Source organism: Pleurodeles waltl, chromosome 8, assembly GCF_031143425.1.
Source record: "Pleurodeles waltl isolate 20211129_DDA chromosome 8, aPleWal1.hap1.20221129, whole genome shotgun sequence".
Lineage (NCBI taxonomy): Eukaryota > Metazoa > Chordata > Amphibia > Caudata > Salamandridae > Pleurodeles > Pleurodeles waltl.
Window position 1 is genome coordinate 23,307,780 of NC_090447.1, and position 23,885 is coordinate 23,331,664.

Consider the following 23,885-nt stretch of genomic DNA (forward strand, 5'->3'; position numbering starts at 1 on the left):
AGAGGTGCTGCTGGCACACTGGACTGCTCTGAGTGGCCAGTGCCACCAGGTGACGTCAGAGACTCCTTCTGATAGGCTCCTTCAGGTGTTAGTAGCCTATCCTCTCTCCTAAGTAGCCAAACCCTCTTTTCTGGCTATTTAGGGTCTCCGTCTCTGGGGAAACTTTAGATAACGAATGCAAGAGCTCATCCGAGTTCCTCTGCATCTCTCTCTTCACCTTCTGCCAAGGAATCGACTGCTGACCGCGCTGGGAGCCTGCAAACCTGCAACATAGTAGCAAAGACGACTACTGCAACTCTGTAACGCTGATCCTGTCGCCTTCTCGACTGTTTTCCTGCTTGTGCATGCTGTGGGGGTAGTCTGCCTCCTCTCTGCACCAGAAGCTCCGAAGAAATCTCCTGTGGGTCGATGGAATCTTCCCCCTGCAACCGCAGGCACCAAAAAGCTGCATTACCGGTCCCTTGGGTCTCCTCTCAGCACGACGAGCGAGGTCCCTCGAATCCAGCGACTCTGTCCAAGTGACCCCCACAGTCCAGTGACTCTTCAGTCCAAGTTTGGTGGAGGTAAGTCCTTGCCTCACCTCGCTGGGCTGCATTGCTGGGAACCGCGACTTTTGCAGCTACTCCGGCCCCTGTGCACTTCCGGCAGAAATCCTTTGTGCACAGCCAAGCCTGGCTCCACGGCACTCTAACCTGCATTGCACGACTTTCTAAGTTGGTCTCCGGCGACGTGGGACTCCTTTGTGCAACTTCGGCGAGCACCATTTCACGCATCCTCGTAGTGCCTGTTTCTGGCACTTCTCCGGGTACTACCGGCTTCAGAGAGGGCTCCTTGTCTTGCTCGACGTCCCCTCTCTCTGCTGGTCTAATTTGCGACCTCCTGGTCCCTCCTGGGCCTCAGCAGCGTCCAAAAACGCTAACCGCACGATTTGCAGCTAGCAAGGCTTGTTGGCACTCTTTTGGCGGGAAAACACTTCTGCACGACTCTCCACGGCGAGAGGGATCCGTCCACCAAAGGAAAAGTCTCTAGCCTTTTTTGTTCCTTCAGAAACCTCAGCTTCTTCTGTCCAGTAGAAGCTTCTTTGCACCCGCAGCTGGCATTTCCTGGGCATCTGCCCATCTCCGACTTGCTTGTGACTTTTGGACTTGGTCCCCTTGTTCCACAGGTACCCTAGATTGGAAATCCACAGTTGTTGCATTGCTGGTTTGTGTCTTTCTTGCATTATTCCTCTAAGACGACTTCTTTGTCCTTAGGGGAACTTTAGTGCACTTTGCACTCACTTTTCAGGGTCTTGGGGAGGGTTATTTTTCTAACTCTCACTATTTTCTAATAGTCCCAGCGACCCTCTACAAGGTCACATAGGTTTGGGGTCCATTCGTGGTTCGCATTCCACTTTTGGAGTAAATGGTTTGTGTTGCCCCTATCCCTATGTTTCCCCATTGCATCCTATTGTAACTATACATTGTTTGCACTGTTTTCTAAGACTATACTGCATATTTTTGCTATTGTGTATATATATCTTGTGTATATTTCCTATCCTCTCACTGAGGGTACACTCTAAGATACTTTGGCATATTGTCATAAAAATAAAGTACCTTTATTTTTAGTATAACTGTGTATTGTGTTTTCTTATGATATTGTGCATATGACACTAAGTGGTACTGTAGTAGCTTCACACTTCTCCTAGTTCAGCCTAAGCTGCTCTGCTAAGCTACCATTATCTATCAGCCTAAGCTGCTAGACACCCTATACACTAATAAGGGATAACTGGGCCTGGTGCAAGGTGCAAGTACCCCTTGGTACTCACTACAAGCCAGTCCAGCCTCCTCCATTGGTTGTGCAGCGGTGGGATAAGTGCTTTGAGACTACTTACCACTCTTGTCATTGTACTTTTCATAAGAGAAAAATATACAAAACAAGGTCAGTGTATATACACATAGCCAAAAAGTTTTGCATTTCCTCTTTTCACTCTTTTCTAAGTGCTGAAAAGTACTTCTAAACTTTCAAAAAGTTCTTAAAAGTTTAAAAAAGTTTTTTTCTGTCTTTCTAAAAAGTTCTGACAAACTTTTTATCTTTTACTATCACTTTAACTCTCTCTAAAAATGTCTGGCACAGGCCAAAATGTTGATCTGTCCAAACTTGCATATGATCACCTTAGCTGGAAAGGAGCAGGGAGTCTCTGCATAGAGAGAGGTTTGAGTGTAGGGAAGAATCCTTCCTTAGAACTGTTAATTAACATGCTTAGAGGACAGGATAAGGCCATAAGTGCCCCATCTGTTGAAAAAGTAGCTAATGGTTCCCAATCTGATCCAGGGACTCCCCCAGGAAAAGATTCAGGAAAGAAACTTCCTAGCCTGCCCATTACTAGACAGTCTAGCATAGTTGGTACAGAGGTTGAATCACACCATACTGATGGTGTGCTCTCACATTATACTGTTAACCAAGCTGTTAGGGTGCCCTCTGTAAGGGATAGGTCTCCTTCTGTTCATTCCCATCATACCTCTGTATCTAGAAATGTCCCTCCCACCAACCCTGATGACAGATTGTTAGAAAGGGAGCTCAATAGATTGAGAGTGGAACAAACCAGACTGAAGCTTAAAAAGCAACAGCTGGATTTGGATAGACAGTCTTTAGAATTAGAGAAGGAAAGACAGAAGTTGGGTTTAGAAACCCATGGTGGCAGCAGCAGTATTCCCCATAGTCATCCTGCAAAAGAGCATGATTCCAGGAATCTGCACAAGATAGTTCCCCCTTATAAGGAGGGGGATGACATTAACAAGTGGTTTGCTGCACTTGAGAGGGCCTGTGTTGTACAGGATGTCCCTCAAAGGCAGTGGGCTGCTATCCTATGGCTATCATTTAGTGGAAAGGGTAGGGATAGACTCCTTACTGTGAAAGAAAGTGATGCCAATAATTTTACAGTTCTTAAGAATGCACTCCTGGATGGTTATGGCTTAACCACTGAACAATACAGGATAAAGTTCAGAGAGACCAAAAAGGAGTCTTCACAAGACTGGGTTGATTTCATTGACCATTCAGTGAAGGCCTTGGAGGGGTGGTTACATGGCAGTAAAGTTACTGATTATGAAAGCCTGTATAACACAATCCTGAGAGAGCACATACTTAATAATTGTGTGTCTGATTTGTTGCACCAGTACCTGGTAGACTCTGATCTGACCTCTCCCCAAGAATTGGGAAAGAAGGCAGACAAATGGGTCAGAACAAGGGTGAATAGAAAAGTTCATACAGGGGGTGACAAAGATGGCAATAAGAAGAAAGATGGTGAAAAATCTCAAGATAAGCATGGGGATAAGGGTAAAACCAAAGATCCCACTTCAAATCTTAAACACTCTTCAGAGGGTGGGGATAAAACAAATTCTTCCTCTTCTTCTCAACCCACACACATTAAAAAGCCTTGGTGCTTTGTGTGTAAAAACAGAGGCCATAGGCCAGGGGATAAGTCCTGTCCAGGTAAACCCCCTGAGCCTACCACCACTAATACATCAAGCTCTAGTGCCCCTAGCAGTAGTGGTACTAGTGGTGGGACTGCTGGCAACAGTCAAGTTAAGGGTGTAGTTGGGTTCACTTTTGGGTCCATAGTAGAAACTGGGGTAGTCAGTCCCAAGACAGTTTCTGTCACACCTAGTGGCATTGGCCTTGCCACACTGGCTGCTTGTCCCCTTACAATGGATAAGTACAGGCAGACAGTTTCAATAAATGGTGTTGAGGCCTTGGCCTACAGAGACACAGGTGCCAGTATCACTTTGGTGACTGAAAACCTAGTGCATCCTGATCAACACATCATTGGACAACAGTATAAGATTATTGATGTCCATAACTCCACTAAGTTTCTTCCCTTAGCTATAATTCAGTTTAGTTGGGGTGGAGTTACTGGCCCTAAGCAGGTGGTGGTATCACCTAGCTTACCTGTAGATTGTCTCTTAGGTAATGACCTAGAGGCCTCAGGTTGGGCTGATGTAGAGTTTTATGCCCATGCAGCCATGCTGGGCATCCCTGAGGAATTGTTCCCTCTCATTTCTAGTGAAATGAAAAAGCAAAGGAGAGAAGGCCTGAAAACTCAGGATCCCTCTCCATCAACAGGTATAAAGGGTATCACAGTATCCCCTAACCACCCTACCATTCAGGATACCATTCCTGTGGTGGGAGAAACCTCTCCTGGGGTGGAACCTGTTCCAAGGGAATCATCAGCTGGCAAAGCTGGACTCCCTGAGGTAGAAGTACCTCTCTGTGGGATAACTAACATTGGTGAGAAAAAGAGCACCATTTTAGTTAACATAAAGCATCCCTCCAACCCTCCCAGAGAAACTTTAGTGCAGAAACTCTGCACTGCCTCACAACACTTAGGACAGCATCCCTGCCCTTGTGTGGAGCTCATAGGACAGCATCCCTGCCCTGCTCCAACTCAAGAGAAACAGCATCCCTGTTCTCTCTTCCAGCCATATGGACAAAGTTTTTGCCCAGCCATGGCTTTTCTGAGACAGCATCCCTGTCTGGCATTTCCATCACTACAAATAGGTTCAGTGGACAATTCCCACTGCTCTAAACTAAAACTTACTGATAGAAACTCTGAAAATACATCTTCACATTGTTGCTTAGCTAAAAAACTTCAAACAGGGTGGTTTACATCCCCAAAGGGAAGTAACCATATAGTGGATGATAAAGGGAGTAACCAGTCTATTGCAGAGCTACTCTCTACTTATCACCACTTAGACAATAAAGTCTCAACTGGCCAAGGTTAGCCTTATTGTCCTTCGTTTGGGGGGGGGGGTTGTGTGAGAAAGTAGCCTCTTTCTAGCCTTGTTACCCCCACTTTTGGCCTGTTTGTGAGTGTATGTCAGGGTGTTGTCACTGTCTCACTGAGATCCTGCTAGTCAGGACCCCAGTGCTCATAAGTTTGTGGCCTATAGGTATGTGTTCCCTGTGTGGTGCCTAACTGTCTCACTGAGGCTCTGCTAACCAGAACCTCAGTGGTTATGCTCTCTCACTTCTTTCAAATTGTCACTAACAGGCTAGTGACCAATTTTACCAATTTACATTGGCTTACTGGAACACCCTTATAATTCCCTAGTATATGGTACTAAGGTACCCAGGGTATTGGGGTTCCAGGAGATCCCTATGGGCTGCTGCATTTCTTTTGCCACCCATAGGGAGCTCTGACAATTCTTACACAGGCCTGCCACTGCAGCCTGAGTGAAATAACGTCCACGTTATTTCACAGCCATTTTACACTGCACTTAAGTAACTTATAAGTCACCTATATGTCTAACCTTTACCTGGTAAAGGTTAGGTGCAAAGTTACTTAGTGTGAGGGCACCCTGGCACTAGCCAAGGTGCCCCCACATTGTTCAGAGCCAATTCCCTGAACTTTGTGAGTGCGGGGACACCATTACACGCGTGCACTACATATAGGTCACTACCTATATGTAGCTTCACAATGGTAACTCCGAATATGGCCATGTAACATGTCTAAGATCATGGAATTGCCCCCTCTATGCCATCCTGGCATTGTTGGCACAATTCCATGATCCCAGTGGTCTGTAGCACAGACCCTGGTACTGCCAAACTGCCCTTCCTGGGGTTTCACTGCAGCTGCTGCTGCTGCCAACCCCTCAGACAGGCATCTGCCCTCCTGGGGTCCAGCCAGGCCTGGCCCAGGATGGCAGAACAAAGAACTTCCTCTGAGAGAGGGTGTGACACCCTCTCCCTTTGGAAAATGGTGTGAAGGCAGGGGAGGAGTAGCCTCCCCAGCCTCTGGAAATGCTTTGTTGGGCACAGAGGTGCCCAATTCTGCATAAGCCAGTCTACACCGGTTCAGGGGACCCCTTAGCCCTGCTCTGGCGCGAAACTGGACAAAGGAAAGGGGAGTGACCACTCCCCTGACCTGCACCTCCCCTGGGAGGTGTCCAGAGCTCCTACAGTGTGCTCCAGACCTCTGCCATCTTAGAAACAGAGGTGCTGCTGGCACACTGGACTGCTCTGAGTGGCCAGTGCCACCAGGTGACGTCAGAGACTCCTTCTGATAGGCTCCTTCAGGTGTTAGTAGCCTATCCTCTCTCCTAAGTAGCCAAACCCTCTTTTCTGGCTATTTAGGGTCTCTGTCTCTGGGGAAACTTTAGATAATGAATGCAAGAGCTCATCCGAGTTCCTCTGCATCTCTCTCTTCACCTTCTGCCAAGGAATCGACTGCTGACCGCGCTGGGAGCCTGCAAACCTGCAACATAGTAGCAAAGACGACTACTGCAACTCTGTAACGCTGATCCTGCCGCCTTCTCGACTGTTTTCCTGCTTGTGCATGCTGTGGGGGTAGTCTGCCTCCTCTCTGCACCAGAAGCTCCGAAGAAATCTCCTGTGGGTCGACGGAATCTTCCCCCTGCAACCGCAGGCACCAAAAAGCTGCATTACCGGTCCCTTGGGTCTCCTCTCAGCATGACGAGCGAGGTCCCTCGAATCCAGCGACTCTGTCCAAGTGACCCCCACAGTCCAGTGACTCTTCAGTCCAAGTTTGGTGGAGGTAAGTCCTTGCCTCACCTCGCTGGGCTGCATTGCTGGGAACCGTGACTTTTGCAGCTACTCCAGCCCCTGTGCACTTCCGGCGGAAATCCTTTGTGCACAGCCAAGCCTGGGTCCACAGCACTCTAACCTGCATTGCACGACTTTCTAAGTTGGTCTCCGGCGACGTGGGACTCCTTTGTGCAACTTCGGCGAGCACCGTTTCACGCATCCTTGTAGTGCCTGTTTCTGGCACTTCTCTGGGTGCTACCGGCTTCAGAGAGGGCTCCTTGTCTTGCTCGACGTCCCCTCTCTCTGCTGGTCCAATTTGCGACCTCCTGGTCCCTCCTGGGCCTCAGCAGCGTCCAAAAACGCTAACCGCACGATTTGCAGCTAGCAAGGCTTGTTGGCGTTCTTTCGGCGGTAAAACACTTCTGCACAACTTTCCATGGCAAGCGGGATCCGTCCACCAAAGGGGAAGTCTCTAGCCCTTTTTGTTCCTGCAGAAACCTCAGCTTCTTCTGTCCAGTAGAAGCTTCTTTGCACCCGCAGCTGGCATTTCCTGGGCATCTGCCCATCTCCGACTTGCTTGTGACTTTTGGACTTGGTCCCCTTGTTCCACAGGTACCCTAGATTGGAAATCCACAGTTGTTGCATTGCTGGTTTGTGTCTTTCCTGCATTATTCCTCTAACACGACTTCTTTGTCCTTAGGGGAACTTTAGTGCACTTTGCACTCACTTTTCAGGGTCTTGGGGAGGGTTATTTTTCTAACTCTCACTATTTTCTAATAGTCCCAGCGACCCTCTACAAGGTCACATAGGTTTGGGGTCCATTCGTGGTTCGCATTCCACTTTTGGAGTTTATGGTTTGTGTTGCCCCTATCCCTATGTTTCCCCATTGCATCCTATTGTAACTATACATTGTTTGCACTGTTTTCTAAGACTATACTGCATATTTTTGCTATTGTGTATATATATCTTGTGTATATTTCCTATCCTCTCACTGAGGGTACACTCTAAGATACTTTGGCATATTGTCATAAAAATAAAGTACCTTTATTTTTAGTATAACTGTGTATTGTGTTTTCTTATGATATTGTGCATATGACACTAAGTGGTACTGTAGTAGCTTCACACGTCTCCTAGTTCAGCCTAAGCTGCTCTGCTAAGCTACCATTATCTATCAGCCTAAGCTGCTAGACACCCTATACACTAATAAGGGATAACTGGGCCTGGTGCAAGGTGCAAGTACCCCTTGGTACTCACTACAAGCCAGTCCAGCCTCCTACAAGCCCACCCTGGAAAATATTCCCAGGAGGGCCTTTGCCACTGCAGGAGCTGTAGTGGTCCTTAAAGGAATAGCTTCAGGGTATCTTGTGGCATGGTCCACTACCACCAATATGAATCTATTGCCTGAAGCAGTAGGAGGGTCAAGGGGGCCAACTATGTCAACCCCTACCCTTTCAAAGGGAACCCCAACCACAGGCAGTGGAATAAGGGTGCCTTTGGTGTGCCACCTGTCTTGCCACTAGCTTGACAGGTTTCACAGGACTTACAAAACTCTTTTGTGTCCTCAGACATCCTAGGCCAATGAAACAAGGGAACAAGCCTGTCCCAAGTTTTCATTTGTCCCAGATGTCCTGCTAGGGGAATGTCGTGAGCAAGAGTTAGGAGGAACTTTCTGTACTCCTGAGGGATCACTAATCTCCTGGCAGCTCCAGGTTTAGGATCCCTTGCCTCAGTATACAAGAGATTGTCCTCCCAGTAAACTCTGTGAGAGTCACTGACATCCCCATTAGCCTGTTTGACAGCTTGCTGTCTCAGACCCTCTAATGTGGGACAGGTTTGCTGTGCCACACTCAGCTCCTCTCTGGCAGGCCCCCCTTCACCCAAAAGCTCAGCAGTGTCTGCTTCAAGCTCCTCTGGTGTAGGTTCTGCACAGGGAGGGAATTCTTCTTCCTCAGAAGTAGAATCCACTGTAGAGGGAGGGATAGTAGGAAGTGGTTTGCTTCTACTAGCCCTAGCTTTAGGGAGCACTTGGTCCATTGTTCCAGGATCCAAGCTTCCCTGTCCTTTTTGCTTTTTGGCCTGAGCCCTTGTCAAAGCAAAAATATGCCCTGGGATGCCCAGCATTGCTGCATGGGTCTCCAACTCCACATCTGACCAAGCTGATATCTCCAAATCATTTCCTAGTAGACAGTCTACAGGTAAATCTGTGGCTACCACAACTTTCTATGGACCAGTAACCCCCCCCCAGTTGAGATTTACAACAGCCAGAGGGTGGCTAAGTGTGTTGTTGTGAGCACTGGTTACTTGGTACTGGTGACCAAGTAGGTGTTGTTCAGGGTGGACCAGCTTCTCTATGACCATAGTCACACTGGCACCAGTGTCCCTGTAGGCCTGAACCTCAACACCATTTATTAGGGGTAGCTGCTTGTACTTATCCATATTAAGGGGACAAGCAACTAAGGTGGCTAAATCAATAGCCCCCTCAGAGACTAACACAGCCTCTGTGGTCTCCCTAACAAGACCAACCCCAACTAAGTTACCAATAGTGAGCCCAGCTACTCCCTTGGATTGGCTATTAGTAGGTTTGCTCCCACCACCACTGCTATTAGTAGGGACAGTAGGTGTAGCAGTAGGGGTTGTAGTGGTAGGAGGCTTGGTGTTTTTCTTTGGACAACTGGGATCTGTTGTCCAATGGCCTTTTACTTTACATAAATAGCACCATGGTTTCTTTTCTTTGTTTTGATTAAAAGAGGATTTGGGCCCACCACCCCCACCAGAGTGTTTTTGTGGGCCTGATGAAGACTCATTTTTAGATTTGTCCCCACCCTTGTCAGAAGACTTACCATCCTTCTTTTTGTTGCCATCTTTGTCACCCCCTGTATGAACTTTTCTGTTCACCCTTGTTCTGACCCATTTGTCTGCCTTCTTTCCCAATTCTTGGGGAGAGGTCAGATCAGAGTCCACCAAGTACTGGTGCAACAAATCAGACACACAATTATTAAGAATATGCTCTCTCAGGATCAAGTTATACAGGCTTTCAAAATCAGTAACTTTACTGCCTTGTAACTACCCCTCCAAGGCCTTCACTGAATGGTCAATGAAATCAACCCAGTCTTGTGAAGACTCCTTTTTGGTCTCTCTGAACTTTATCCTGTATTGTTCAGTGGTTAAGCCATAACCATCCAGGAGTGCATTCTTAAGAACTGTAAAATGATTGGCATCACTTTCTTTCACAGTAAGTAGCCTATCCCTACCTTTTCCACTAAATGATAGTCAAAGGATAGCAGCCCACTGCCTTTGAGGGACATCCTGTACAACACAGGCCCTCTCAAGTGCAGCAAACCACTTGTTAATGTCATCCCCCTCCTTATAAGGGGGAACTATCTTGTGCAGATTCCTGGAATCATGCTCTTTTACAGGATGACTATGGGGAATACTGCTGCTGCCACCATGGGTATCTAAACCCAACTTCTGTCTTTCTTTCTCTAGTTCAAAAGACTGTCTATCCAAATCCAGCTGTTGCTTTTTAAGCTTCAGTCTGGTTTGTTCCACCCTCAACTTATTGAGTTCCCTTTCTAACATTCTGTCATCAGGGTTGGTGGGAGGGACATTCTTAGACACAGAAGAATGATGAGAATTAACAGAAGGAGACCTGTCCCTTACAGAAGCCACCCTAACAGCTTGGCTAACAGAAACATCACTTCCACTGTGGTGAGAATAAATGCTCTTGCTATGATGTGAGGCAACACTATTTGTATGGTGTGGCTCCTCATCATTACCAACTATGCTAGACTGTCTAGTAATGGGCAGGCTAGGAAGTTTCTTTCCTGAATCTTTTCCTGGGGGAGTCCCTGGATCAGATTGGGAACCATTTGCTACTTTTTCAACAGATGTGGCCCCTGTGGCCATATCTTGTTCTCTAAGCAGGTTAAGCAATAATTCCAAAGAAGGATTCTTCCCTACACTCAAACCTCTCTCTATGCAGAGACTCCTTGCTCCTTTCCAGCTAAGGTGATCATATGCAAGTTTGGACAGATCAACATTTTGGCCTGTGCCAGACATTTTTAGAGAGAGTTAAAGTGATAGAAAAAGAGAAAAAAGTTTTCAGAACTTTTTAGAAAGACAGAAAAAAACTTTTTAAACTTTTAAGAACTTTTTGAAAGTTTAGAAGTACTTTTTAGCACTTTAGAAAACAGTGAAAAGAGGAAATGCAAAACTTTTTAGCTATGTGTACACACACTGAACTTGTTTTGTATATTTTTCTCTTATGAAAAGTACAATGGCAAGAGTGGTAAGTAGTCTCAAAGCACTTATCCCACCGCTGCACAACCAATGTAGGAGGCTGGACTGGCTTGTAGTGAGTACCAAGGGGTACTTACACCTTGCACAAGGCCCAGGTATCCCTTATTAGTGTATAGGGTGTCTAGCAGCTTAGGCTGATAGATAATGGTAGCTTAGCAGAGCAGCTTAGGCTGAACTAGGAGACGTGTGAAGCTACTACAGTACCACAAGTGTCACTTGCACAATATCATAAGAAAACACAATACACAGTTATACTAAAAATAAAGGTACTTTATTTTTATGACAATATGCCAAAGTGTCTCAGAGTGTACCCTCAGAGTGAGGATAGCAAATATACACAAGTTATATGTACACAGTACTAAAAAATATGCAGTATAGTCTTAGAAAACAGTGCAAACAATGTATAGTTACAATAGGATGCAATGGGGACACATAGGGATAGGGGCAACACAAACCATATACTCCAAAAGTGGAATGCGAACCACGAATGGACCCCAAACCTATGTGACCTTGTAGAGGGTCGCTGGGACTATTAGAAAATAGAGAGGGTTAGAACAATAGCCCACCCCAAGACCCTGAAAAGTGAGTGCAAAGTGCACTAAAGTTCCCCCAAAGACAAAGAAGTCGTGATAGAGGAATAATGCAGGAAAGACACAAACCAACAATGCAACAACAGTGGATTTCCAATCTAGGGTACCTGTGGAACAAGGGGACCAAGTCCAAAAGTCACAAGCAAGTCGGAGGTAGGCAGATGCCCAGGAAATGCCAGCTGTGGGTGCAAAGAAACTTCTACTGGACAGAAGAAGCTGAGGATTCTGCAGGAACGAAAAGGGCTAGAGACTTCCCCTTTGGTAGACGGATCTCACTCGCCGTGGAGAGTTGTGCAGAAGTGTTTTCCCACCGAAAGAACGCCAACAAGCCTTGCTAGCTGCAAATCGTGCGGTTAGCGTTTTTGGACGCTGCTGTGGCCCAAGAGGGACCAGGAGGTCGCAAATTGGACCAGGAGGTAGAGGGGACGTCGAGCAAGACAAGGAGCCCTCTCACCAGCAGGTAGCTCCTAGAGAAGTGCCAGAAACAGGCACTACGAGGATGCATGAAACGGTGCTCACCCGAAGTTACACAAAGGAGTCCCACGTCGCCGGAGACCAACTTAGAAAGTCGTGCAATGCAGGTTAGAGTGCCGTGGACCCAGGCTTGGCTGTGCACAAAGGATTTCCGCCGGAATTGCACAGGGGCCGGAGAAGTTGCAAAAGTCGCGGTTACCAACAATGCAGTCTGGCGTGGGGAGGCAAGGACTTACCTCCACCAAACTTGGACTGAAGGGTCACTGGACTGTGGGAGTCACTTGGACAGAGTTGCTGGATTCAAGGGACCTCGCTCGTCGTGCTGAGAGGAGACCCAAGGGACCGGTAATGCAGCTTTTTGGTGCCTGCGGTTGCAGGGGGAAGATTCCATCGACCCACGGGAGATTTCTTCGGAGCTTCTAGTGCAGAGAGGAGGCAGACTACCCCCACAGCATGCACCACCAGGAAAACAGTCGAGAAGGCGGCAGGATCAGCGTTACAGAGTTGCAGTAGTCGTCTTTGCTACTATGTTGCAGTTTTGCAGGCTTCCAGCGCGGTCAGCAGTCGATTCTTTGGCAGAAGGTGAAGAGAGATGCAGAGGAACTCTGATGAGCTCTTGCATTCGTTATCTAAAGTTTCCCCAGAGACAGAGACCCTAAATAGCCGGAAAAGAGGGTTTGGCTACCTAGGAGAGAGGATAGGCTACTAACACCTGAAGGAGCCTATCAGAAGGAGTCTCTGACGTCACCTGGTGGCACTGGCCACTCAGAGCAGTCCAGTGTGCCAGCAGCACCTCTATTTCCAAGATGGCAGAGGTCTGGAGCACACTGGAGGATCTCTGGCCACCTCCCAGGGGAGGTGCAGGTCAGGGGAGTGGTCACTCCCCTTTCCTTTGTCCAGTTTCGCGCCAGAGCAGGGCTAAGGGGTCCCTGAACCGGTGTAGACTGGCTTATGCAGAATTGGGCACATCTGTGCCCAAGAAAGCATTTCCAGAGGCTGGGGGAGGCTACTCCTCCCCTGCCTTCACACCATTTTCCAAAGGGAGAGGGTGTAACACCCTCTCTCTGAGGAAGTCCTTTGTTCTGCCATCCTGGGACAAGCCTGGCTTGACCCCAGGGGGGCAGAAACCTGTCTGAGGGGTTGGCAGCAGCAGCAGCTGCAGTGAAACCCCAGGAAAGGCAGTTTGGCAGTACCAGGGTCTGTGCTACAGACCACTGGGACCATGGAATTGTGCCAACAATGCCAGGATGGCATAGAGGGGGCAATTCCATGATCTTAGACATGTTACATGGCCATATTCGGAGTTACCATTGTGAAGCTACATATAGGTAGTGACCTATATGTAGTACACGTGTGTAATGGTGTCCCCGCACTCACAAAGTTCAGGGAATTGGCCCTGAACAATGTGGGGGCACCTTGGCTAGCGCCAGGGTGCCCTCACACTAAGTAACTTTGCACCTAACCTTTACCAGGTAAAGGTTAGACATATAGGTGACTTATAAGTTACTTAAGTGCAGTGTAAAATGGCTGTGAAATAACGTGGACGTTATTTCACTCAGGCTGCAGTGGCAGGCCTGTGTAAGAATTGTCAGAGCTCCCTATGGGTGGCAAAAGAAATGCTGCAGCCCATAGGGATCTCCTGGAACCCCAATACCCTGGGTACCTCAGTACCATATACTAGGGAATTATAAGGTTGTTCCAGAAAGCCAATGTAAATTGGTAAAATTGGTCACTAGCCTGTTAGTGACAATTTGAAAGAAATGAGAGAGCATAACCACTGAGGTTCTGATTAGCAGAGCCTCAGTGAGACAGTTAGTCACTACACAGGTAACACATTCAGGCACACTTATGAGCACTGGGGCCCTGGAGAACAGGGTCCCAGTGACACATACAACTAAAACAACATATATACAGTGAAAAATGGGGGTAACATGCCAGGCAAGATGGTACTTTCCTACACAATACGAGTCAGAATTTCATGAACCGAACATGACAGCCTTGAATATAGAACACATTTAATGTACACACAGGGCTGATAAAATATGCAGCGCAAACAACTATGACTTCTCAGAATAAGCCAGCTGATTAAAGGATAAAAACAATGAGCTAAATGCTAAAATATGAACCAAATAAAAATGTCTAAAGGCACAAGGTACAGGTCTAATGCTAAAATAAGGGTGTCCAACCCAGGTCCTAAAGAGAACCCACAATAACTATGAATGCCAGATCCGTGCCTCCTCCCATCCTCTCTTTACCTCTTTGGTCCCTGTCTCCATATCATCCCAAGGAAAGTGCTGTTGTGGAGTGAAAGTATTGAGACTTAAAACAATCCATGACAGCCAGAGTACTAGATTCAGATTGTAATTGGCTCACCCACATGTACCAAGTCCAGAGAGCACTAAATAATCTGCCCAGAAGGTCACTGGAAGGGCTCTCGCCATATAAGGTTCTATTTGGCATACCTATGCATTTCCCAGATCTAGATGGAACACCTTTTGACATAAATGAATGTGTCATTGTCTTTCAGGACTTATAACACTTCAATGATGAAAACTCATCTGCATATGCCTCCACATTGGAAATGAGGGATGCACCAAAAACACCCACCCGCTGGTTTCCTAAAGTTAGGGATCTAGTGTGTGAAAAGATTATTGTGAAAAATGAATTTGGCCCTGCATATCGAGCACTGGTTCCAGTCCTGGGGATACACAGTACCAGAACAGTCATTCTACCACGGCTGCCTGGCTCTAAAGAATACCGCTTTGTATCAGTTGCGAGTGTCACCATGTGGCCAGTCCTACACATTAGACCACAAGGAATCCTGAGCAGTTCCTGAATCCCTCTCACTGCCAGTCAAGATGTGCCTCTCCAAAGTTTAACTAACAGTGATGATACTTCTTCGAAACTGAACTTTCATTAGTGCCTGTCACTATACCTATGACAAGAAATGTCGAAAGTTCTGAGCAATGTTACTCAAATTTAACAAATTTAGTGGAATAGTTCACTGTGAACCACCAAGGGACACATCTGCCAGTTCTCCCCCGACACCAGCTCCATCCAGTGTCTGCACAACCTGCTTCTGAATATTTTACAATCAACAATTCTTTTTCAAATTTGTCATCATTCTCAACTGCGCCATTATCAAGGGCACATAAGCTATTCAATTGACTTAAAACTAAACATCTTATTCATCCATGGAAATATTTATGGGTCCTGTTAGCTGTACACCTGCTATGTCAGTTTTTTGCCCAGTGCTGCAGGATCATCTTTGTCGGCAGTTTACTGCTTCACAAGCGTCTCTTGATTCCACTAATCAAGCATTGGGTGCCTATACTTGTGAGATGTATTGATGGGAACTATTGATGTCAGATTTTGATGGATGTTTTCCCTCAGCTTCAGGAGCCTTACAGAGATGTGGGCTTCTAGTAATACAGCACTCCGGCACTCTTCCACCACATACTTCAGATGTCTTTTCAAGACATGACTTTTCAATCTTTGGTTCCCCTGGCTTTCCGTTGTCACCCGAGTGCTCTGACCTTTTACCTTGTTATGTTGACTAGAGCCTAGAACCCTAGGCGTATGTTGCACTGTATAAATACCCAGAAAATAACAATTATGTCCTCCTTTGTACATGGCATACCTTTTGGAGATTGTCTTAACTGTTTTTCATTTTGGACTTAGCCATGAGAAAGAAGGGTGTATTCACAATAGTATTCCAGAAAGAACTTCTCAAAAACAAAGTGTGAGTGAAAAATAAAGTGTCAGTGGTGTGTGGCACAATGGCTAGACACCATAAAGGTTACAGTGCTAAAGAAAACATGGTGACACAAGAGACAATGGAGGACAGTTTCAGCTGAGTCGGTTAACAAACATATCCAAGGAACAAAAGGGCAATTTGGGGTGGGCACTGTCTTGCAGCAGGTGCTGTACAAGGACCATGGTTTCAAAGTAAGACCAGATGATTGAAACCATAAAATCGTGGAACGTGCAAGTGAATCGATGGTGCACTGCCACGTTCACTGAGTATTTACTTGTATTCATACTAGTGCCTAGAGGTAAACTGGTTTGCACAAAATCATGGAACTCTCATTAAGCATTTGTAAATTCGAGCCAGGTATCTAGGTTTGAAGGTTGGCAGTTTAGCTTCTAAATTACATGTGCTCCATGTTGGTGTTATGGTGTATGTCAGGAAGATACACTGAATGTGGATAACGGGTATGAGTATCATGTTTGATGTCTTGGATCATCAAATACCTCTATGACCATGATGGAAATTTTCAACAGTGGGGCACTGCACAAAGACTGGTAGAGCAAGCATCACCTGGTACCCATTACCCAAATCCATCTTTTGATGCAGCGCACACAGGCCTAGCTACGCCCATAATCACGAGACGCTTTATAGCACTTGTCTGCTGTGTGGCTAGGATCGCTCTGTGAGAATATCACATGCATACCACAAGACAGCCATGCCCGTGAGACGCACCACTGGAGCAGCAGTGTGTAACATGTCTTCAATTTACTAGTGTTTGACATAGGTAAAGTTTGCTTTTAAGGTGTAATCCTATTGCCCCTGCAATGAGTTGTTAAGCACACTGGCTGCTTAGTACTCACTGTCCCTGCAACATTACTCTGAAAATCACTGTCACCCTGCACTGACAATGCTATAAAACATATCCCTAAATAAAAATAAATGCACAAACAAGGTCAATGTAGCAACATAGATACTGACCTGCAGACTAAGCCAGCTGTAAAGAGAATAATCGCCACAACATCCACCATGTTCCAAAATTCTGTGATATACATTCTGACTTTAGCAGCAAATTTCATTCCTGCGTTGTCGTAAAAGAGCTACCAAAAAGAAGAACAATATTTTTTAATGCTTTTATGACAGTGGTATTCAAATCATTATGTTACTTTGTAAAACTGGACCTTCTTTTTCTGCGTAAAGCTCTCTGAAAGCCCTGTGGTATGTTATGTGAATTTGTAAAGTGTGCAGTCACCTGCAAGGGTATCCTAGTGCTGGTCCGCCATGCGGAGAGCTGCTGGTAAATAAATAAATTGCTGCTTATGCACTTAATGCGGACACTGCTAAGCATCACAAATCCTTCTTGGACCATGCCTATGACCAAGAAAGTGGTCCCCTTTCCCAGTTCATAAGTGAACCTCTTTGTGTGTAATGTCCCATGTCCGGCCTTCTGGGACATTGACATAGCTCAGAATCGCTAGTACCAACACAGATGCTCCTCTGGTTTATCAATATTACATTTGGCATATCCCACGGCAGATGGCTCAGAACTAAAGAAATCTGCCACACTCTGGATGACACCCACTGACTCTTTTGGTGTGCTTGAGGAGGATACCTTAGAACAATGGACATTCTTAAATTAAGCTAAGAAAGATCAGATAACAAACTCAGAGAATGTATAAATAAACATGGACATATAGCAATGTAAATGACGATGCACACATGATTCTAATTGCAGCCGTGAATAATATTTCTACAAGCGAGGCCACCTTAGCTTAATTATTTAAATAACACTGGTGAAGACCTATGTGACAAGACATCAAACAAAGCCATAATTTTTCATAAGTTCTGCAACTTCTCCTATATTTGTTATATCCCCCCCTGAGATGGCAAACAAGAATAGGTTTGTAGCCCATCATCAAGAAGTCTTGTTACCCCTTTCGCTCTACCTCAGAATGATTATTTAAGAAACAAGCAGTTGAGATTTGTGGTAAAATGATAGGAGATGCCCAAGACGAGCAAACCTTAATTCTCTGATCAAATGGCTGGACCAGTGTGGACTCAAGCTACTTTGTCAAAAGTTTTATTCCGAAGGCCAAATGTAATTCTAACATAGACCTTGCTTCAAGTACCACCAGCTTTGCGGGCCCCTTTTTAAAGGGACTTTAATTGATCCAAAAAAAGGGGTGAAATTGCCTTAAAAATCTGGGAGAGTCATGGAGGATGTGCTCGGTGGGCATCAATGGGCTGGGGGTTGGCGCTAATAGGGAAACACCTTGAAAAGCTTTTACATTTTAGTGTGCCCTGTTGGGTCATGCCCCACTAGGCATGTCACAGTCCACCTAGTAAATCATTATGGACTCTATTCACAGTAAGGAGGCCTGTGATAAAGCACATTGATGCCCACCAAACACAAACTCAATGCGGGGGGAGGTTGTTCTGGCTCTTTGCTGCAGTGTAGGTAAAAGTTCGTCCTCTGGCGGTGGTTTTGCGGATGCAAGGGAGAGTGGCCAGGGCCATCTGCGCTGAGCAGAGGGATCTGGCGGGGGTGTGGAAGGAGACGCGGTGGTTCAGGAAGGCTGGTCCTGCGTTGTGTATGGCCTTCTACCTGTGGGTGAGGAGCTTGAAGGTGATTCGCTTCTCAACTGGTAGCCAGTGGAGGGTCCTCAGGTGTTGGGAGATGTGTTATCAGTGAGGGAGGTCCAAAATGAGTCTGGCGGTGATGTTCTGGTAGAGTTGATGTTTTTTGATGTTCCTAGTTGAGGTGCCGGCATAGAGGGCGTGGCTGTAGTTGAGCTTGCTTGCAACTAAGGCGTGGGTGACTGTCCTGCGACAGTCTGCTGGGATCCATCTGAAGATCTTTGGATGTTTGCGGGTTGTGTGCCAGCAGGAGGAGGCAACAGAGTTTACCTGGCGGGTCATAGATAGGGAGGAGGTGAGGATGATTCCTAAGTTGCGGGCATGCTCGATCGGTACAGGGTGGGTTCTGAGGGATGTGGGCCATCAGGAGTCGTCCCAAGCTGAGGTGGCATTTCCGAAGAGGATGAGCTCCATCTTGTCAGGGTTGATCTTGAGGCAGCTTTCTCTCATCCAGGTGGCAATGGCTTCCATTTCTGCGTGAAAGTTCCTTTTGGCCGTGTCCAAGTCTTCAGTGAGGGAAATTATGAGTTGTGTGTCATCGGCATATGACACGTTGTTCATACCATGGTTTCTGACGATGACAGCAAGAGGGGCCATGTGTACGTTGAACATTGTGGGACTCAGTGAGGATCCTTGAGGGACTCCGCAGTTGACTCCTGTGGGTCTGGGAATGGGGGACTGGAGGCTGACCCTCTGTGTCCTCCTGGCGAGGAAGGATTGGATACATTCCAGGGCTCTTTCGCGAATTCCTATGTCGTGGAGTCTGCTGCGCAGAGTGCTACGGGAGACCGTGTCGAAAGCTGCTGAGAGGTCGAGGAGTATGAGTGCTGCGGTGCGGCCAAGGTCTAGGAGTAATCAGATGTCATCAGTGGCTGCCAGAAGTGCTGTCTCAATGCAGTGATTGCTGTGGAAGCCGGACTGGGAGCTGTCCAGGGAGTTGTTGGCCTCAAAGAAATTCCGTAGTTGTGCGCTGAATGCTTTCTCTAGTACTTTGGTGGGGTAGGGTAAGAGGGAGATGGGCCGGAAGTTCTTTAGTTCTGATGGGTCGGCCAACGGTTTCTTCAGGAGAGGGCGTATTTCAGCACGTATTTTGCAGTGTGGTGGATGATGAGTTGTGAGAGACACATGCTCAGTTTATGTTTTCTTAACATCTCGGTAGGTCCCTTTATGGTATTTCTCATGATTATAGTCTGCTTAGCTGGTTACTGCACTGGATTGTCCAATCAGAAATTGAGGGCCTGATTTACAGTTTGGAGACCATCCATTGTTTTAAATGATTTGGGAATCATCTGTATATTTGTAACAGGTAAAGTTGAATGATTAAATAAGGATAGTAAGGAGGTGAGGTCGATGATCAATAATAAAGGGGATAAGATGACTCCTGACAAAATGCCACCAAGTTCTATGTGAGGAGATTATGTGATTGTTGGTACCAACATGAGCTCACATTCACAGCTGAGAGGCCAAGAATTCAATGGACGTTAACTGGACTTCCTTCTTACCTTTTACATATGGTATGTCAAAAAATAATTGGCTTTGTGAAAACATTGCACAGCGGTACAGGACATTGATGTTATTATGTTGTTCTTAAAGCAGCAACTTTCATGTTGTTTCCTATTCCTCCTAAACTTACTAGCCATTCAGATGCAATTTCCAATCAGGAAACTCCAAATTCAAATGTGGCATAGCGCTTTGATCAGCCTATTGTTCTGGGGCAGAGTCAGGTACAACTTATATTTGACTGTCATTGCTCCAGCCTATATTGGCCTGTTGTGAAAAATAGCCTGGTGATATGATGTATCTGCTCTAGAGATCTTTATTTTGTTTTCAGGAGCCAGATAGTTCTTGTAGGGTGACCCAGCTATTGCCGAAGGCTGTAAATACCCTATCTAGCTAGTGTGAATCTGCAATCAACCAATATAGCCTGCCATGTGACAAAGGGCGGCCATACAGACTATCTCTCAAAAATGGTTTAATATCTAGATAACACTACCAGGGTCAACATGCTGAGGGTTCGTCTGCTTGAACCAAATTTTGCAAAAATCGCAAACAGGGCATCTGAGGCAGAAACCATTAATATTATAATTGACCTCTCTAGACATCTCCCAGGAATATTTCCAGATTTTTTTATATTAAATATCAGTGTGATGTAAATCTCCCTTTTGCGATCTTTTGACAGCTTTGAAATTCAGCTTTATCTTTATCTAATTTACGGTCATAGCAAATTAATTGCTCTCATGAGGTCCTATGTAATAATATACTAACTGCATGATACTTGGTACACATTTGGGATATAGGAATTTTATAGATCCACAGAGATTATGGCATGAGACACATCTGTGATTTAGCCACAATTTGGTGGTTGCAGGGCATGGGGGGTAATAACTGATATTGGGATCCATGCACACCACCCCAGACTACCCTAGGTGCCTTGTTTCCAAAACTGTCTGGGCCTGGCAGAATTTCCTGGGTTCTGAAATAGACCTGGCCTACCTATAGGCCTACCCAGCTACCAATATTTCCTGAAATGGTAAATTCACAAGGCAAACTTGTGATGTTTCTTAGGGGGCTTGTGGAGCTTTTCTTTTCTCAGTTGATTGCCCAGTCACACAAGTGTAATATTGCTATCTGGAGAAGTGTAGGAACGCCCATTGTGGACAGTTGTTAATCCCCACAGATTCCATTAGCGCGGTCTGCTTACACTTTTGTATGGCTGTGTTACGTCAGTGCTCACAGTGTGATGCACAATATAGCAAAATGGAAAATCAAACTTAGGACTGGTGGGATGTATTTCTCTTGCCTTGTGACTCTGATTCTGGAAAAGAAAAGTTTATTTTCCAGTATTGTGGTCCTCCCAATGAAGTCCAACACACCAAGAAGATAGTGCGGTGGACATCAACGAGTCGTCATCTCTCCTAAAATAGTAAAACCCACCAAATTCATGCAGCCTGATGTCCTGTTCAACAAGAATTTCCAACAAACTGCAGGGATATGATGGCCAAATGGCACTAACTTCATTTTTCCATGATTGCAGGAGAGTTTTCTTTCCTGGAAGCACCCAGGATGGCAGGCTTCTGTACCTGGGGAACAGCTAAAAGTACAGTGGTCAAAGAAAAGTAGTAAGTGCTGCTAAAGGCTAATCACAGCCAAGAGAAAACTTCATTTGCCATACATGGTCTATGGGGAAGAGGGCTTGAAAGAAAATAAAAAATAGTGAAAAGTACAAAGAAGATAGATGATAAAGAGAAGAGGTTCTAGAAAGGCAGAGAGAATTGGGGGAAAGAAAGGAGAGTAAAGAGAAAAAGCAGTAGACAGAGAGAGAAAGCAGGAGAGACAGGAACGGGAAATTAATTGCAGCAGCAACAAAAAGGGGCAGTGGGCAACAGGTTAAAAGAGGCAGTAACAACAGAGATTAGGAGATGGAGAGCCTATAGAGAATGTTAGAGAGAGCCCAAAGGATCAAAATGAGAGCTAGATATACGTGGAAAAAAGGTGATTTGTGATTTTAAGTGGAATTTAGAACATATCATGTTTTGGCGAATACGCATTTAGTGCACAACTTTAATGTTTGGTAACAGCTGAGGGCTATGCCCTCCTAAAATATACTTCTGGCTGCATGCCTATTCAAAAGGAAAACCTTCATCAACAATGCAGCTCAATTTCCACAATTGGAAACACAAGAATGCATATAAGAACCAGGTGCTCTACGAGCGTGAGGATTGGCAGGTTGCTGTACAGATCACCTCAGCATCTGATTCATAATTTACAGATTTGTGACCATGCCTTGGGTTCTATGTCATAGTCAGCTGTAGATGATGCCAGGGGAATATTTCAGAGAGTGTATGATACTATAGGCTGTTGGTTTTTATATGCCTTCCCAGCCCCTTACACTACAGGTGGCTGTAGAGCATTTGTAGGGAAGTTGAGAAATAGGTTTTCCTATTAGTGAGGTAAGTGGGGTAGGGCTGACACTATCAGATTCAATTGCCACATATTCTACATACAGGATGGGGTGATGACAGTAGTCATCAAAGATGATTTGAACTCTCAAGTAGTATATTTCAGAATCTGTTTCTTCAAAGCTGCAATGATATGACAGAAGTATAAGTGCCCATCAGACCACTCTCATCCACTTGCCTGCCCATACCAAGTGCATACATGGGCTCTTTAGTGAATTGAAAAAGGTTGTGTTCAGCAGTAGGGGAATGTTGATAACCAGATGTAGCAATCTGGGTTGTATAACCATTTTTGTAAGACTATCATGCTCTTCCTATGATAAAGGTAGCGCGATCCAGCGATTGATCTGCTATGTGATCTGGGTCAGTGCCACTCTGTAATTTGCTCAAATTACTTGTTGAGGGTCGCAATTAATGTTAATTTGCAAATGTTGTTGCATCATTCTGGAGAGTAGTCTGTTGTGCATTTTTGTGTTGCAGTCTTGAGCTGGAAAAGCAGGGATTTAGCTGATCATCTGAGAGAGCCCCATATTGGATGCATTTACCTCAATACAGCGTTTCAGCTAGATTCAAGATCTCTGAGGTAGTGTCAAGCCATTTGCATTTACTAATATGAGTTTATGTATGTTGCAAAGTTGTAGTCCACAAGCACTATGGTGTTGCAGAAGTTTTGTTCCAAAGGGTTCGAGATGTAGGGCCAGCAATATCCGGGACAGTGGGCACCTCTGGCGAGTGCCCGAGATATGGGTAAGGGTGAGGAGTTGACTTTCTAAATTCACAGGTTAATGGTTTGGGAGTGTATACTAGCCTGATCCAGGAGCTAAAGGCACTAGGCTTTCCTATTTGAGCAAATATTGCAAATATCGATCATCAGGATATCATTTGTGGGCCAGGGGTGCTTCAACAAGAGCGCTAGTAACTTCCCTGGTCATTTACTTTCACCATATAAGCGTGCCTTCGCACATTTCCCCCTAAGTTTACATGCTTCCTCCGCCACCTCAGTATATTCTGAAAGTAAATGCCAGATCTGTGCCTTTGCTGAGATGGTCTTCAGGCTCCCCAGTTTGTCCTCCTGGGTTTTAACATTGTGTTCTAATCTGTAAAAGCGTTGTTTGAGTGATGTATGTACCCCATAATGCTTTGCAATGCAAAGCCCTCTTAGTTTTGCCTTAAATGCATCCCAGACAGCGCCACAGTGATTCACTATGTCCATGTTATGCTTGAAGTATTTTAAGATTCCCTCATGCACCTGGTCCATCAGGAGATCCGGGTTGGGCTGACAATGTCCACTAAATGGCAAGATGTTGGGTAGGTGAAGTTTCATCAAGACAGGTAAGTGGTCAGAGAGGGTGCAGACCAGGCATCTCACCTCAATCATGCAGTTGCTCACATCATGGAAATCTATTTTGGACTACATATTGTGGACATAGGAGTAGAATGAGCCTTTCTTCACTGAAGGATGTTTGTATCTCCATGCTTTCAAAAGCTTATGTTATTACATGATGTCTCTTTTTCTCTTTGTTTCATCAATCTGAGCCTGGGGGCTATAAGATACCTGCCCAGGTCTCTTCCATGGAGAGAATTAAAGTTCCCACACCATATCAGCGATGCTCGATGAATCCTGGTAAACGTATCTCAGAGGGTGGTATAGAAGTGGGG

General features: G+C 45.7%; 1 protein-coding gene across 4 annotated transcripts in view; it reads right to left on the bottom strand.

Annotated features, from left to right (window-relative positions):
• Positions 1-23,885, bottom strand: part of LOC138249674 (transient receptor potential cation channel subfamily M member 2-like) — a 519,042-nt gene that overhangs the window by 177,064 nt on the left and 318,093 nt on the right. For all 4 annotated transcript variants that reach the window (XR_011194834.1, XM_069203635.1, XM_069203637.1 and 1 more), the window contains one exon: positions 16,615-16,733. Coding sequence is in view for 3 of the 4 variants with exons in the window: in XM_069203635.1 (XP_069059736.1) it covers positions 16,615-16,733 (119 nt within the window). In the remaining variant the exon portion in view is untranslated. The remainder of the gene's footprint in view (positions 1-16,614; positions 16,734-23,885) is intronic.